Source organism: Anopheles moucheti, chromosome 2 (assembly GCF_943734755.1).
Source record: "Anopheles moucheti chromosome 2, idAnoMoucSN_F20_07, whole genome shotgun sequence".
NCBI classification, from domain to species: domain Eukaryota; kingdom Metazoa; phylum Arthropoda; class Insecta; order Diptera; family Culicidae; genus Anopheles; species Anopheles moucheti.
This window is the reverse complement of record NC_069140.1, coordinates 24,209,631-24,225,928: the sequence shown is the minus strand read 5'-3', so window position 1 is coordinate 24,225,928 and position 16,298 is coordinate 24,209,631. Positions and strand designations below refer to the sequence as shown.

Sequence of the window (16,298 nt, the reverse complement as noted above, 5' to 3'; positions counted from 1 at the left end):
ACGCTTACCTTGTGCCGGTATGGCATGCATGCGGCAAGGTTTTACGAATCTCCCTCCTGCCTGACGGGCAACATTAATACCCGCCCGTTACCTTAACATTGAACGTGGTACACATCACAAACAATTTCCAACCATCACGTCCCATTGTCACCACGATGTACGCATATAAAACAGCCGAAAGTCCCACCAGTGGGAGGTACTCCCAAATCGACCAAATAAACCAGAAGCCAATGCAACCATACCCTGTGGTAGACACCCTTAGCCATGCTGTTACTTCAGTTCGCTATTGAACCGCTTACGATTGGTATGAGAGTTTAAAACGTTGCTGCAATAAATGTACTACCTGTTGGTTTCGAAAAGTGTGATCAGATTAGAAAGTGAACATAATCCCCAACCATGGCTTCTGGGTGCATTCTCATAACAGTGTTAGCCGTTTTATCATTGGTATGTTTGTTGTGTGTAAGTGATTTTTTGATTATAAAGTGCTTAAGTATCTGGCCTCCGCATATCCCTTCCGCAGTTCACGCTTGTGTTGAGTAAACCATTCCTTGGCGATCTACTGGCACGAGCAATAGCGTCGTCTTCTACGCCCGATGATCCTCAGTCGCACATAACCGATTTTCGGATGATGGACAAAAAAATGGACAAAAAGGCAGATAAGCTACAATTAATCGATGTGGACAGAAACCGTACGTCCAGTGCGATAAACCGTACAGAGACTGAAGAAGAACAAACAATACACGTTAACACTGAAAGATCGGCTCCCACTACCCCAGCAAGTACACTTTGGCAACGGTGGAACAGAACCGACTTTCTGGCGCGCATCGTAGACGACATTCTGAAACCAGCACAAGAGCGAATTACGCTAGTGTTTCAAACGTTAGTCCCCAAAGATGGGACAGCTAATTTGTTCAGAGACAAACAAGTTCCAACAAACGACACGCGGACGGTATCAGATCAACAGTTAAACTCAGCCAAGGACGTTGATGCTTCCGATGAACTCGACACCGACCTCGATCAGCTGCAGCAAGAAATTGAACCGGCATTGGTCGATCCAGCTGTGAACGGAAGTACGCTGCTGGGACAGTTACAGGCACGAAGAAATGTGATCCGACGCCGCGTAGCGAAGGCACTATCATCCATTACGGGGCTATTGATATTGGCCGCGAACACGCGCAAAGAGGGCAACGCGCGCAGTACACGATCGATAGAAGCGGCTCCCATTGAGCACGGTTACTGGGCAGGTGAACGACACAGATTGCTAGCTCTAGTGCCGTATAAAGATCACGTTGAAGCGGTAGTTGAAGCAGAAGACAACGATCGGAACGATGCGAGACCCAGGCGTGACGCGGAATCGCTCGGTATATTCATACTGGAAGTGTTCGGATCGATGGCGGGATTTTCGTGGGGTATATTTAAACAGGTCCAATCGTTCTTTTGGTACGCAATAAGCTAGAAAATACGTTACATTGCTAGTTTCATTGTACACTGTGTAAATATATTGGTTGCATTTGTAAAGTACACGGTTCGATGGTTCTAGTTGTCTAAATCACAATCCAAACTGCAGCGGTGGCACAACTTCCAGCACCATCGTTATTGCGCTATTGCGTGTGTTTAAGTCTGATAAAAGGGAGAGAGAGAGAGTGCAAGGAGATACATCACTACATCAAAGCGAAATAACGAATTTGAATAATGCTTACCAGTAATCATCTGTTTCGCACGTGAAACGACGTCCGACTTTTCGATATCCTTTCGTTCCAACAGTTGTGTTAGAGCGTAGTGTAGCTGATCTTTTGCGGTCGGGAAGTTCATCTGTTCCAATTCGCTTAGAATAGCCTCCGAATATCCCTAGTCGAAAATCAATTGTCTCACATTAATGTCCCATTCCAATGTGTTCCCTTGCCCTTCGGTGGACAACATACCTCGTAGATGCTGTACATATTTTTCTTTGCCTCGCGCTTCAAGAGATCGTACAGCACGAGCATATGCAGATACGGTTTCGTTGGCGGTACACGCTTTTTGCCACCCTTCTTAGTGCCCTTCTCCAGCACGAGCACAGCGATGGGCCCACGATAACTATCATCATACAGACGGCGGAACTCGTTAGCGTTATCTTCCGGCCGCAGTGCAAGCGGTTCATACGGTTCCCGGTTGAACTCCTGCAGCACCTTCAGCGGTAAAGGATCCAGAAATTGTACGTTCAGCAAGGCTAAAATGCAGATAAAACATGTGAACTGCAAACGCAACACACCACCTTCAAGTCACAAACTTACAGCTCTGCTGCATCTTTTTGCGCTTGTTTTGCAAGAACCATTCCGCAAATGGTTTGTCACTCCACAGCAAACTAGCGGCGGAAGGACTTTCGTTCACTTTGGGCGTCTCGGTTGTCGTAGTGCTGGTTGTGGATGTTTGCTGCGCCGTGGCCACAACTGTTGGTGGAGGTTTCTCCGGCCCGTAATAGCCCGGTTTATGGGGGCTAGTGGGGTACAGGGTTGTATCTGAACGTATTTTCAATGAGTAGAGCTCACTTTGTAAACCACAAGCTATCGATCACCGCACAGTCCCTACTAACCTGCGGGCTTGGCCGTAGACAATGGGCTATCTTCCGGAGACTTCATGGTAGAAGTTGCCACACTAGCAGGCGAAGTTGAGGCAGTTGTTGTGGCAGGTCGTCGAGTGGTGGTTGTGGGATTTTTCTCTACTTCGGCAACCATCGTTGGTTCGTACTGTATCATCTCGATACAGTGGTGCAATATCTGCATCGTTACGGGAATATAGTTATCCACCAGCAAAGGTCCCCTGTCGCCCAACTTTTCCTCCTCATCTGCTAACATGCTAGCATCCGATGCATTTATCTGTTAGCATTGAAGGTCAGAGCGGTACGTACTGTTATTAAAATTGTTGCGAAACATTTCAGCAGAACAGTTTTAAATGATAGAAATTGTATGTGCACTTTGGAGTCTGGAGTTTGAACATTTTTTTAGATAACTTTTCCTTAACGCACATTTTCACTGTTTCTTTCGTTACGTTTTAATACTTTTCTAGCACCTCTCTTTGGATAAATCTTAATATTTCAAGTAATACAGAAACCATTATCACGCCTTTCACTCACCGGTTGTTGTAACGACGCGTACAAAATACCACCCAAAGCGAACAGGATTAACTTCATTGCGCCACCCGTCGTAAATCGACCAATTCGTTGTGGCGTCTGGAAAAGCACTGATTTCGATACATCACATGCGTACGATCGCAAACCCCATCAGGACAGCCCGATGCGAATGAATGCGCAAATTCCATTCCCAACCCCTGAACGCAACCTTTCCCCACGCAGCGTTTCCCCCTACTAATGCTGCCCCGGCCCGTACGATCCCGAAACCGTTGCCCACAGGTAGGCCAGGATGCGAACGTTCGCATCACCGTTAAAGAGAAGCACGCGACAGCCCCATATACGAACGAAACGGGAACAAACGGGAAGGTGTGCACCCGCTGGAGCGACCCGCACCATGCGCCTCCTTCGCATAGCAGCACCTGCCCCAGCCGCGATCAACACGATGGTTGGCAGCCCCCGCGATCGACCCACTCGCTTGGACTTGTTTTTTTTTTGTTTCCTGTTGCACCCCGCCCTGCTCTGCCCTGCACTCTGCACGGTTGATTTGCTCTGTCGGAATCGGATCAACAGTCGAAGGAAGACCGATTAAGGGGACCGCGTCCGATATGTGCGCCCATTAGCCCATCCAGTTGCCCGGGCACGGTGTTGTCACTTTCTCTTCTTTAGCGGCGATCCGACGGCAGACGGCAAGCGAACCAGAAGCGTACAGTCGGCAAAAGGTTAAGCGCAAAGCTAAACAAAAGGGAGAGAAAAACAAACAAACCCATCGCGCATACCCGTTGGCGATCGCTGGGAGACTTCAATGCGATGACAGATGCGAACCGCGCTGCACGTTCTTGCGATCGCTGTGGATGTGCTAGTTGCATATGAGGCTACCGATTGATTGCAGCGTGAAGTTTAATATTAAAGCATTTCGAATCGTACATTATATATTTCTTCACGAATTAAGCGAATGTTAGCAGAGATGGGGTCCAACAAACCGAACCAGTCAACTCGTACTAACCTTTACCGGAGCTCCACGTACGATCGTGTTCGACTTTTGGCATTTGAGTTTTGTCGTTCAAATAAATGCAAACACAACACACCAACAGTCTCCAGCGGGAAATTAATTCCATTCCCCACCTGATAACGTGTAAACAAGCAGCGCCGATGATGCTGGCTGTGTGGCGATGTGAAACCGAACGTGCGATCGTTGACCTTTCGGGGCGATGGGCGCATTATTCAATACGATCATATGTTTGCCGAGCAAAACAGTCGTTCCAATCGCGTAGCATAACCCGAAAACTAGTTTGAGCATCACGTGCAAAAGAAGCATCGTGTATTTGACTGGCATGCATCTTTGCAACGTTGCCACCGGACAAGCTGGCTGGCTGCAGCAGCTTTACGACGAATCTCGAATGGCATTGAACTTGAAAAAAAGGGGAAGGTCAAAAGACGATTAAATGCCCCGACAAACCCACACGCACACACACAGACACACCGGTCGGCTGCTGGAAGCAAGATCGATCGGTTTCTTCAGCAAGAAAGGTTCCCCCCAGATGATCAATCATCCGGACCACGATACACGCAGTGAAGCTCGTTGAATCACGCTCATCTGACACGCATGCTAAATCGATCAACTCAAACCCGATGAACTGACACATGGATATGAGGGGCAAAAGCATGGAATTTATGAGACAAATGTGCAAGCAAAAGAATGCTGCCAGCGGGAAGGGCTTTCCACAGATGGTTGAATAATGTGAGAGAAAATGCATTCAAGTACGTGCAAAAAATAAAAAATAAACAACTCACAACGAGGACAATACATGTTTGCCCGTCGAAAAGCATCAAAACGTGAAGACTGGAAATTAACACCTGAGTGCTAATTTACGTCGAACTGCATGAAGTAAACAGGAAAACAATTTCTAATATATTACACCTTCGGGCGGTGGTGCATTCCCGCTGCTTCCATTGTTGTGCGGGGCGCGCAAGTGTTAATAAGTGCAAGTGCAAGCCAAATGCACATTCGTGAGAAGGTAAAATCCCACAATGGCACGCAAGTTTTCACCGTGGCTAAAAATAGCACCAGCACGCCCATCTCATTGCCCTAACGGCAAGCCACAATCCAGTTTGGACTGTCCCATCTGCCAGTGTGCTTACGTTACCGTATTTGTGCCGTGCCTTCTGCTAAAGTTCTGCCTTTGCGTGGAAACCAGTTTTTTTTCTTAATGAAATGCCATGGGAGCAAAAATTGCGACGCGCAATATTTTGGCCCGATTAAAATCTGTTACGCACGGCGGTGGGGTGAAGCGAGACAATCTCACAAAACGGTGTCTTCAAAAGGGATTAAAGATAGCTGAAGCACAATTCATTAAGAGGAGTTTTTCAAATTTTCTTTATAATAATATTATTTTGCGCAAAATCGTGTCTTTAGTAAATTCGAGATGAGCACATTATTCGCTTACGCACATGACGCTTTATTTGTTACTTACTTACCCTGGTCGTACCCTGGTGCCTTACTATTCTGATGGATGGCCTTTCGGGGTTCGTCAATGCTAGGTGGCAGTAGCATGATATCATCTGCTAGTGGAGCCTCTAGCTGTTCGTTGAACTGATCATTTAATTAAGTTTTAGTTTAGCAATATGAACAAATGCCAATTACGTGGCTGAAAAGAATAACATAGAAACCGACTATAACTACATTGTGTGTTAGTGTACGTATATACTTTTTATTACATCAACGATCAGCATCGATAAAAGGACGATGAACGGTACGTCCTGGGTGCATGGCGACATGCGCGACGCTTGAGGAAGTCCCATTAGCTCACCACCAGCTCCATCTTCAACGAATGTTATTATGCACTTGTGTTGTGTGGTGAACGTGGCGGAATGTATGTAACTACCAGGATAACCCGAGATCCACATCCTTGATTTCGCTTTTATTTCAAATCCTTCCATGCCTACCGTTGCACCTTCCTGTCGCGATAACACTACACCGAAACTGTTCTTTACCGTGTATCACATTGTGTTAAAAGAGTTTAGGTTGTGACTTCCAATCGTTTTTCGCTTTCCTCTCCGTACGACAGGCTTAATTCAGCGCCGGTATTGTGTTCGTGCGGGAGATATGTAAAACAAACATCAGGATCATCTATCGAAGCCACCTGCCAATCGAAAGGCTGACAGCTAGGTGTATGTAAGAGTGGGAATTATAGCTGCATCTCGCCAAATACACCATTTTCATTAACAGTTTTTTTTTATAATACACGCATCGATTATTGGTTGTTTCGTGTGCATTAGCCTTTCCACGTACCAGTTTAGGCGGGAACGGTTGTGTAGTTTCGTAACAAGGTTGCTGATCGTTACAGACGGAACACAACGGCCAATTTATTTATCGTTACATACTAGCCCTATCGTCAAGGGAGCAACACATAGGTAAGGATGTTGGGTTCGTTTAGAGGAAAAGCCATAGTGTACAACTTTATAAAAAATGTCTCGATTGATCGGGCAACTTAGCTGCCAGCCGTGTCCAGGTCTCCGGCAGGTTCAACAGTGAGTAAAGATAACCGGAGCCTTGCTGCTACAATTGTGGAATTCAAAGACATTGCAATCCGAGGGGTTTCCTGTTCTACCGATGCTGGGAGTATCTACCGTAGAAAGAGAAATATGTTCCATTATCATACAACAGAGCTGCATTACATTATTGCACGAAAACTGTACAGAATGGTTTGTTTTGGTGACGTCCTAGTTACGATCCCTTCGTTCCGCTCAATTCTCCATTAATTCACATGTTGTGCATATGCAATCAGTACGATAAATTCCTCCGTGTGGATGTTCATCCAACAAATTTGCTCCTTTGCGTTTTTTTGTTCACGTTAAATATTCAAATACATTTATCCTTCATGTTCAATGCGCGCAACGGAACGTAATGACCATTATTCGGATACCGAATAGGTGAAATTTTGGGCGTACATTTTGGTTAAAATGATATCGCATCGTTACGGGTCTTTTCGTTTTATAGTTTTTTTTTAAACATGAGTTCCATTTTCACTAGATTTCGAACGAATAAACACAATGTGCTTAAGAAACAATGCTATTATTCACTACAGGAATATTCACTGAATATGTAAACGATACTAAAAAATGATTCGAAAAATATGTTTCAAACATTGTTGTTACTACCTCGTAAAATGATTGATTCGTAACGTATGCAATTCCCTTTGATTTGTTATTTCTTTATCTATTTGGGGTTCCTTTTTTCGTACGAGGGGCGATGAGACAATACGCTATTGCTCCATAGTGACGTTAGGTCCGTTCTATCCTTCTTGTTTCGTTTTCGCATTTATCTAAGTAGATGTAGTGATATACTATGTACGTTACAGGCATGTAAGTTAAGTTTTCTTCGGTATTATCTAGCGTTACGTGATGTATTTTTCGTTATCTAATGCATATGTTTAGTACTGGTGAACATAATCGTGACCTGCGCAAGTGTACAGTAGTGTTTAAATTTCAATATGGGAGGATATTTTGTTTGGAAAAGGAAAAAAAACAACCTCTATAATTTGATCTGTTCTATGTAACGAAACAACAATAAATATTATTGCGGTGTTTTGATATATTTAATTCGGTCACCAAACTGTTCGACAAAAATCGAAACCCTTCTGTAGTAATATACTGTAGTGAAATAAGTATGTTGAAATCATTCACTGCACAAACACACCAGCAATGTGGAGAATGTGTTCTGAAAGATTCACTTGTTGAAGATGCTCTTACGGTTGTATTGCAATGTTACAATCATATATGTACAGTGTTCTTGAAGATGGAACCATCAACAGCATTCATCAAGACATTCTTTACAATCTTCCCTAGCTTGAAATTACCATCAGTTATGGTTGCCTGTGTACCTGCAGGTCACAATAACTATGCTTCGGCCATGTCTAAACTTAAACACACTTGCTGTATTAACCTAAGATGTAACCATAATGCCACTACAATTGATCCACCACCCCCGACAGTACGATTGAGTTAAGAAATGATTTAACAATTGATTGATTTTGTGAAAGCGTGTCTCACCAGGGAGACACTACCTGTATCTTTCATGCCGGAATAAAGCTCCCCGCTCATCTAAAGCTTCGTTCCTCTTACATGGCGGGACACTCCTCCGACTCGTGTTCCGACTCTTCCGGGAGCGTGTACACGCTGGTATTCAGGTTTGATGACAGCATCGAACCGATCGCACCACCACCACCGCCCATTGCCAGTCCGTGCGGTACAGCGGTCTGTTCACCTGCCGGATGCATCATTGACGGACCGCCGGGAACAACGTCCGACAGCCCGGGTGGGCCACGGTCCAGCAGCTCCGATGACAGGCCCGGACCGGGGCCGTTCGGTGCCATCGTTACGATCGGTATGAGCTCGTGCCCGACCGTATGGTGCACCGAGTGGCAATCGTGCTGCAGATGCAGCTGGCCCAAATCCGGTTCCTGTGCGAAAATAACTGACGTCGGTGTACCTGCACGAGAAGGATTAGAGAAGAATGAATTATGGTTAGAAGAGCAAGTGCTATGCAACACCGTATGAGACGACCTCCACTTCTCCCCAAGCCAATTTAATTCGGATCGTTCGGCATGTATGCATATAGCAATGCTCAAGCGTAGATATTTAACCCCCACCATAGGATTCAACCCAGGTGAAAGATAAGCGGATAATCAAATTATCCGTTTCAACTGCGATCGGGCAAGCTGTGCGATGGTCGGAAGTGTTGTCTCCAAGCATCCCAAAGTCACACTATTGTACACCTTCTAAACGGTTCTTGATTGGGACTTGATCAAATTAGTATCCATTTTCAATTTACTCTCACCCCCCCGTTTTAGACGACGGACTTCCAACTCGATGTTCATCCTTATCTTTCCAAGGCAACACAGAACACTTCCCACAAATGCGCGTTCTACACAAGCAGAGTAGTATCGATTGTAACTCAATTAAGGATATTTCTTACACCCATTCCACATCGTTTGATCTATTTGTCTGCATTCTCTTATGCTGGGACGGGTTTGACAACGTTTTTGATACACTCCGGTGTGGTAATTACCTTTCCACCGAAGTAGTTCTTCTGTTGTTCAGAGACTTTAAGGAAGCAAGACAGGTTTGGTGTGGAAGATATGACACTTTATCTTTATCAGCACGAAAAAGTCAAGTTATTAAGAATACAACACAAATTAATGAATTTCAGAATTTAAGCTGAGCAGAGAATTCCAGCAATTTAAAGATATTTCAAAGAAGGTCAAATTTCACCAAATTCTTACTTGATTTATATTTCTCATAGCATTAAAACGAGTTCAAGTTCAACGAAACACGATAACTTACCGGTAATAAGGGTTTCCTCGGTGGGATTCCGTTGGTACAGGTTGGTGTTCTTCTCGTACCGTCATGAGGCGAGAAACCGGCGATGCTCGTTGTGGTTCTTGATCTCCTTCTGCATCTCCACCATGTGCCGCAACCGGTGCAGTATTTCGTCGTGCAGCACGTTGAAGCACATGGCAGTCAGTGCCATACCGGCCATGATGTAGCCCGAGCAGAACCACGTGGTGGCGGTCGATTCGCGGCGCGTGCCGGGCGCTAGCGCCCCAAACCCAATCGTGGACAGTGCCATAAAGCAAAAGTACACACCATCGGACAGGGGTAACGATTCGAGCCGGAACAGTGTCAGCGCACCGACCACTATGTAGATCGACATCATCGCCACGCACAGCAGTATCGGTGCGAGTATGCTGAGCCCGTGCATGGACGCCCGCGACTCACTGTCGGTGCTGCCGGCGGTCGAGTCGCGGTCCGGTGTGGTTATTGCCGGCCCCAACATGGTGAGCTGTTTCTCCGGCGAGCTGACACTGGTTTGCAGCGAACCGGAACGGACGTAGTACGGTTCCTGGCCGGATATGGTGAGATGCTGCTGCTGCTGCATTTCCATCTGTTGCCGCTTCCGCTTCATGCGCTTTTCCTTCTCCTCCATGCGCTTCTCATCGTAACAGCAGTAGCCACAGTTCGAGCACAAACAGCAGCAAAGAACTCTGAGGGGAAAAAAGGAGGGAAAAGGCACACGATCATGTAAGTTGATTTAGCCATCTATCGGTCGGTGGTATTCGTATTCGTGCTCACCTGGAAAATACTCCGCGCGCAACTTTCGCCAGCATGCCACCGGTACTGGAAAGGTAGACCAGTGTCAGCGGTATGCCCAGCACGGCATACGCCAACGTTATCATCCGCCCCAGGACGGTACGCGGTGCCACACTGCCATAACCTACAAAAATAAATGGGGAAGATAAAACAAGGGGCAAACGGAACCATCATGCACCCGTCATAAACCATTAGTCTTCACCCGAATACATCATCCTGCAATCAGAAACCCCTCGGCTAATGGAAGACACCGTTCCCACACTCCGACACCATCCCGGCTATCTTCGCACGGAATACGGCGTTGGTAAAACGTGACCAAGCGAAAAGACACGACGCCCCGTTAAAGAGCCTCTGCCGACCCCCCCCCCTGGTGCGAAGGTGTCAGGATGGAAGCGTAGCACCACGAGAGGCACGCCATAAATGCAGCAGTACAATATTTTGCGAAATGGAATCGTAAAGCTAAAAAAAAGCAGGGATCAATGGATTGTTCTGGCATTGGATCCAACCTCGAAAGTTTTCCAAGTGGGCTACTTTAAGACTTTACTGCAATTCCATCGTCTGGACCGACATTAAATCCGAGGCACTAACCTTCGGACTATGGTTAATATTTCGTAACCATTTTGCTTTCGAGGGAAGGGGGAGACACTTCGGGGCTAAAAAAGGTTCCTTTTTTTCCTTTTATTTCACCCCGCCAGACGATGGTTTCGATGGATGGATGTTAGTGTGCAGGGTGGAGGGCAAGGGCAAGGGAACCATCCATCGCGAATACACCATCCGGGGGCACCGTTTGCCGATCCGTGGCACCTTCTTCTTCGGGTGTGCCGTTAATTGCTTTTATCACTTTACTCAATGTGCCGTAAATGGCCATTAATCGCCAGGAAAAGGTAGAGTGGTGGGGTTGGGATATCGGTGGATGGTGGTGCGCCGGATCGGAAATAGCGGGACCAAAAACACTTACGCCACCCCCAAAGGAAAGGTGAAGTTCGTGCGAAAGTTTAAACGACTTTTCACTGGTGCGGCCGTTTGTTGTTCGTTTCGCTGTTAAAGTGGCTACGAAATGAACTTGCAAATTGTTTTACGCGACAGTGACATATGCGCCTGTCGAAAAGGGTTGCGCGATGGGGATTGATCCGTTATCGGAAACGAATTCTTCTCAGAAAAATTTGGTGTTTGAACTTCCTTAGCTTTCGCCATCCGATAACGCTGTTTTTTCTTCGGAAATACACTCACCAATAGTCGTCAAAATGGTTAGCGAGTAGAGGAATGCACGTGCGAACGTCCAATTGTTATCCTGTCCGTGCCCGGGATCGTGGACGCCACCGCTCGTGACCGCGTGCTGCATATTGTTGATCTGTGTCATCTCCTCCAGCAGTCTGTTAACAAACTGCTCCTGGAACCGGGCAATCTCCATCGATGCCAAACTGTTTGTATGGCGAAACAAAGCAAAAAACACTCATCAACGCAATGAAAACACCATTTCCCACCAGGAATTACCCCATCTAACTTACCGCGTCCAATTTTCCCGATACAGAATGTTCAACGATACCGTAATATCCCAAATGTTTTCCACCGTCTTCTGGCGTGCCTCGACCGCTTCCAGCAGGATTAACTGCGGAAAGGTAAGATTTGCCGTATCATGCCGTCCGTGATGGTTGTTGGCCGGTGGCTGTTGCTTCTGGTGCCGGTTGGTCGACGCTAGCGTGCGCTGCTGCATCTGGGATGCGCCACCTTCGATTGCCAGAAATATGAACGAACCTGCAAACAAATTGGGTACAATGTGTAAATGTCCCCAGGCCACACATTCGCCGCTCGAGGCCGTGCTTTACCTAGCAGCGTGTACGCCAGCAGCAGCGTGCAGACACCAATGTTTGTCAGTAGCGCGGCCCAGAAGGTGGAACTGCCCCGGCTGGAGCAGCAGGAACAGCACCGGGACTTGGCCGTACCGTCCTTGCTGTGGATCGTGGTGCTGTGCTTGGTCATCGTGGTGTGTGTGCCACCCTTGAGCACGGTGCTCGTTTCGCTGGTGCAGTGGACCGCCTTGACGCCCTTCATGGTCGCGGACTTCATCAGCGGTGCGTACGTGTCGTAACGATAGTGATCGTGACCGTCCTTTTCGAGCATGGTTCCAACGCACTATCGCTTGCTCATAGTGAACTGCACCTTGCGCCTGATGGTTGCGGACAAACCGCTTGCCTAACCGCCGACAGGTGATTGATAACTTCCCGTAGTGTTTCGTCTTTTTTTCCTTTTGCCACTGTTTACTGCACAACTGTTCCCCTGACCATAGATGCACTTTTTTGGTGTGTAAGGCTCCTATATTATCCTTGTTTTATCCAGCTTTGCAGTCTTTAACTATCTTTCCAGCACTATTTGCGAAGCAACACCGAAGCTTTCCTGCATCCCCACTGGGGGAGGGTGAGAAAAAAACAGAATTCACTCATCAAACTGTCAAACACGATCCAAGAGCAATGTTGACTAGATTTTCATTCCACCTCACGCTTGCTAGCACCAGTTTTCCCATCGCTGGCCCATCAGAATCCCGAATACGCGGTTTCGTATGCACTCTCAACTCAAAACCCTCCCCTACGCGCACAATTCGCCACCCACAGGATCTCCCCTTCCTTCGGTCATGCACAATCGCTCATCCTCATAACGGTCGCTACTTCCGTTGTCAAATGATTTTGCCACACATCAACACAAGATGCACACACACACGCATTATTCACGCTGCATTGTGCCGTTTTCTCGAGCTAAATGTGAGAAAGAGCATTGAGGGAAAACACACGCACACACACGCGCACGCACAAACCAGAACACAAAATTAATCACATCGCAAATCCAGGACATGGTCCAGGATGGGGTGGCTGGAGAACCTGAAGTACGCAGGATGCTCTCGCATTTCGGCAATTCGGTTAGGATGTTATGAGAAGAGATTTGGAGCAGTTTGCTTCCAGTTCTGTATAGAGATGCGCCAACAGCGGTGCGTGTGTCCTGTATGTGTGCCTATGGTTGGTATTCTCTTTTTTTTCTTGTTGGTTAAATATTTGCACCCAACTACTCCCAAAACAAGCTCCCCCCCTCATGCTTGTGGCATCTCCTGGAAACTCGCGTGGAAGAGTGTTCTATTGTTTCATCACAAAACCGAGCTCCCTCTCCCCTTTTGCCCTCGCTCACGCTGATCCCATTTTCCGGATTATTAAATCCAAAATGCTCATCACTATTTTCACCCCTCCCACGGTGTTGCCGAGAGGGATGATGATAAAACTTTCCCAAAAGCACTCCTAGGACATTTGCCCTACCGTAGCTTAGAGCGTTCCGGAACCATTCCACGGTTAGCCTGCGGGTCGATATGATTCCATCCACCAATTCGATAACACTGTAACACTTTACCAAGCGCACCCCCTCATCAATTTCCTTCACCCTCACCTCTCCCGCACTCACAATTCTCCGCAGGGCAAATGTCACCTTCGTTGCCTTGGTTCGCCCCGGCCCTCGCTTTGGCTTTAATTTTCATCCCCCTCAACCGGGGTTCGTTTTTCCTTTTTTAATAAGCATACCGCCCGACCGCGTGACGCACAAGCACTAAACCACTTTTGCGAAAGCTGTAACACCTTGGTTCCGTGCTTCGCAGAACGTCCCGCTCAGCTCGTTCTGAAGTAAATGCCAATCAGCTCGGGTCGACGGGTTCGGGACGATTCAGGGATTCGCATCATTAGGGCATGGTAAATTTCCTAATAAACCGTAAAAAAACCACCACCACCACCGTCCTGTGGGAAGGGTGGTTCATTTGGGGCCACTTCGTCTCGACTTACAGACGGGAAGATTTATTTATTTTCTCCCATCCTGTGCATTCTTCACTTCAACCACACACACACACACACACTCATTTACAGACACAAACACGAGCGGGCGCCTCCACTGAAAGGACACCGTGCTGGTTGTCCATCACTGTTGCCGTCTTGAAACACTACACACACACACACACACACACTTGGCACAATAACAAAGTATAATTGTTTAGTGCGCTGTGGTACCAACCAATTCCTACAACAGCTCTTGAGTGAAGGAAGCAGCACACATGCCAACAACAAAAAAGGGGTTGATCTAGATGGCCGCGCAATATTTCGAAACCGCATGAAAGCTCAACAACCAGGTGACAGATGGACCTGTGTCACTCTCTCTTTCTCTCCCTCGCTCTCTTTTGATGGAGCTACTCGTGTTGCCGTCGCAGAAACCGTCTGGTGTGGCATGCATGTGTCACTTCAACGCGAGTTTCGTCCCGTTGCACCACATACACGCAACCTCTCCCCACCTACCCACCGTTCCCACCAACCAGGGCAGGACTATTTTTTGCGCCAAACTTCAACTACACTCCTTTACAGCTGAAGATGCTGTGCTGGAATACCACGGAACGCCACTGGCCGACCCTACCGACGCCATGCCGAAACATTTGTGTAGCACAGTTCGCTCCCGAACCACCCTGTGTCCACTCAGAGAGAGAAAGCGAGAGAAAGAATAATGGTGCGTAAATTGTGCGCCTGCTCCACACAAAATACACACACGGTGTACAAACGCGTAGCACAGTCAAGCGGAGCACTGGTCGCACCGTGAGAATGAAACGAAGCGAGAGGTGCCAGTTGTACGATTTGATAACTTGGAGAAAGCTTTAAACTGTACTATTACTTACTTACTGCCTAGGAATGTTTTGCTCTCCCAGCAGGCTAATCCTTTATAGAGGACGCGCTATTCTTCGGCACCAAGCTTTACGGTTTGTGTATTTCGGCTTTTTTAATGTGGAACTCTTCTCAATTGCATGCTTTTTATTGCTGCACGGGCACGACAATGCGTTTTCGTTCCCTCTGAACCCCCATCCAAACTTCTATCAGCAGTAAAGTTGGTTTTATAGCTCAAATTGTTAGCATCCTCTCCCTTCTTCGCGGATTTTATGCTTAAAATTACATGCCTTCATTTTAATTTGCTGCTTGAGGTTGTAAGTTTTGCAGTGCAACCTTCATTTTCTCGCAGCATTAACGTTTAGTATTTTGGCGACGCTGTAATTGATAACACATTCAACCACGAACCAAAGCACAAAGGCAGTACGCAAAGCCACGTGTTACACGTTGACTATGCGTGAAAGACCAGGCTTCTCCATCATATTTGAAAATTTTCGCTAATATTAATCAAAACTCTGTTTACGAATTTAACATACAGAAGATATTAGATTTATTTTCGAGAAGCTTGAATTTTTGGACTAACTAACTTATTTTTATTCTACATTTTTATACACAAATAGGTAAATGTTCGGAATTGTCTGCCTGTCGTGAAATTTGATCGTAATTTTTTCTACAGGTGGATTTTACATCCTTTTTTTGTATAATAGTGCTCGGAAGGAAAGCAGGAGAAAATCCCAGGTATGATTTCACAGCAATATACACTTCTGGGAAGTAAAGAAAATCGCGCAAAGTGTTCCGAAAATTAACTGCCCGAAAATAAACGATAGCTCCTGTATATATGTCAGTACATCACATTCAGCTTTAACTGATACAATGATTCGATTGTTCAAATGTTTAAACAACTAATCGAATAATCTAAACACTGTTTTTCACTATTATATGCATTATACTTCTTAAAGGTTTCGCTGTAAAACATAAACCTATTAAACATAATATGAATAATGAAAATATTATTAAATGATTTAGCTAAAATCCATTGTATCATCCCATTACTTTCTTAACAATCTAATCTGTTATTCACCTTTATCAGTTATCGCGAATATAAAAAGGTACACAACCACACACACACACAAGCGAATAGCAATCGAATTCTTCAAACTGATTAGTTAATGCATTCTCTTTACCACAAACACACATTCGATCCGTAAACGTGCCGCGGTTTCAATTCAATTGCCACCAACACTATCGCACCGTTTGTTGCAGCGGATGTACACCAGAACGCACGCATAATGTATTGCACCTCGCGAATGCACACTATTTTTGCCAACCCTAAACTAATCGCGCACCGCATTGCCTGTGTGTATGCA

At 46.3% G+C, this 16,298-nt stretch overlaps 3 protein-coding genes across 3 annotated transcripts; 1 reads left to right on the top strand and 2 right to left on the bottom strand.

The window, feature by feature from the left end:
• Positions 1-396: 396 nt before the first annotated feature.
• Positions 397-1,456, top strand: LOC128298869 (uncharacterized). Its single transcript, XM_053034671.1, has 2 exons — positions 397-444; positions 521-1,456. The coding sequence occupies exons 1-2, from the start codon at positions 397-399 to the stop codon at positions 1,454-1,456; spliced, it is 984 nt and encodes a 327-aa protein (XP_052890631.1).
• Positions 1,457-1,549: 93 nt separating this feature from the next.
• On the bottom strand, positions 1,550-3,169 carry LOC128298582 (uncharacterized). Its single transcript, XM_053034351.1, has 6 exons — positions 3,113-3,169; positions 2,573-2,855; positions 2,274-2,498; positions 1,923-2,209; positions 1,701-1,848; positions 1,550-1,620 (listed from the first exon to the last, which is right to left on the bottom strand). The coding sequence occupies exons 1-6, from the start codon at positions 3,167-3,169 to the stop codon at positions 1,550-1,552; spliced, it is 1,071 nt and encodes a 356-aa protein (XP_052890311.1).
• A 5,168-nt stretch (positions 3,170-8,337) lies between these two features.
• On the bottom strand, positions 8,338-12,495 carry LOC128298138 (potassium channel subfamily K member 18). The gene is made up of 6 exons (XM_053033881.1): positions 12,085-12,495; positions 11,767-12,013; positions 11,489-11,679; positions 10,241-10,382; positions 9,452-10,152; positions 8,338-8,597 (listed from the first exon to the last, which is right to left on the bottom strand). The coding sequence occupies exons 1-5, from the start codon at positions 12,377-12,379 to the stop codon at positions 9,513-9,515; spliced, it is 1,515 nt and encodes a 504-aa protein (XP_052889841.1). The 5' UTR covers positions 12,380-12,495; the 3' UTR covers positions 8,338-8,597; positions 9,452-9,512.
• Between the last annotated feature and the right edge of the window lie 3,803 nt (positions 12,496-16,298).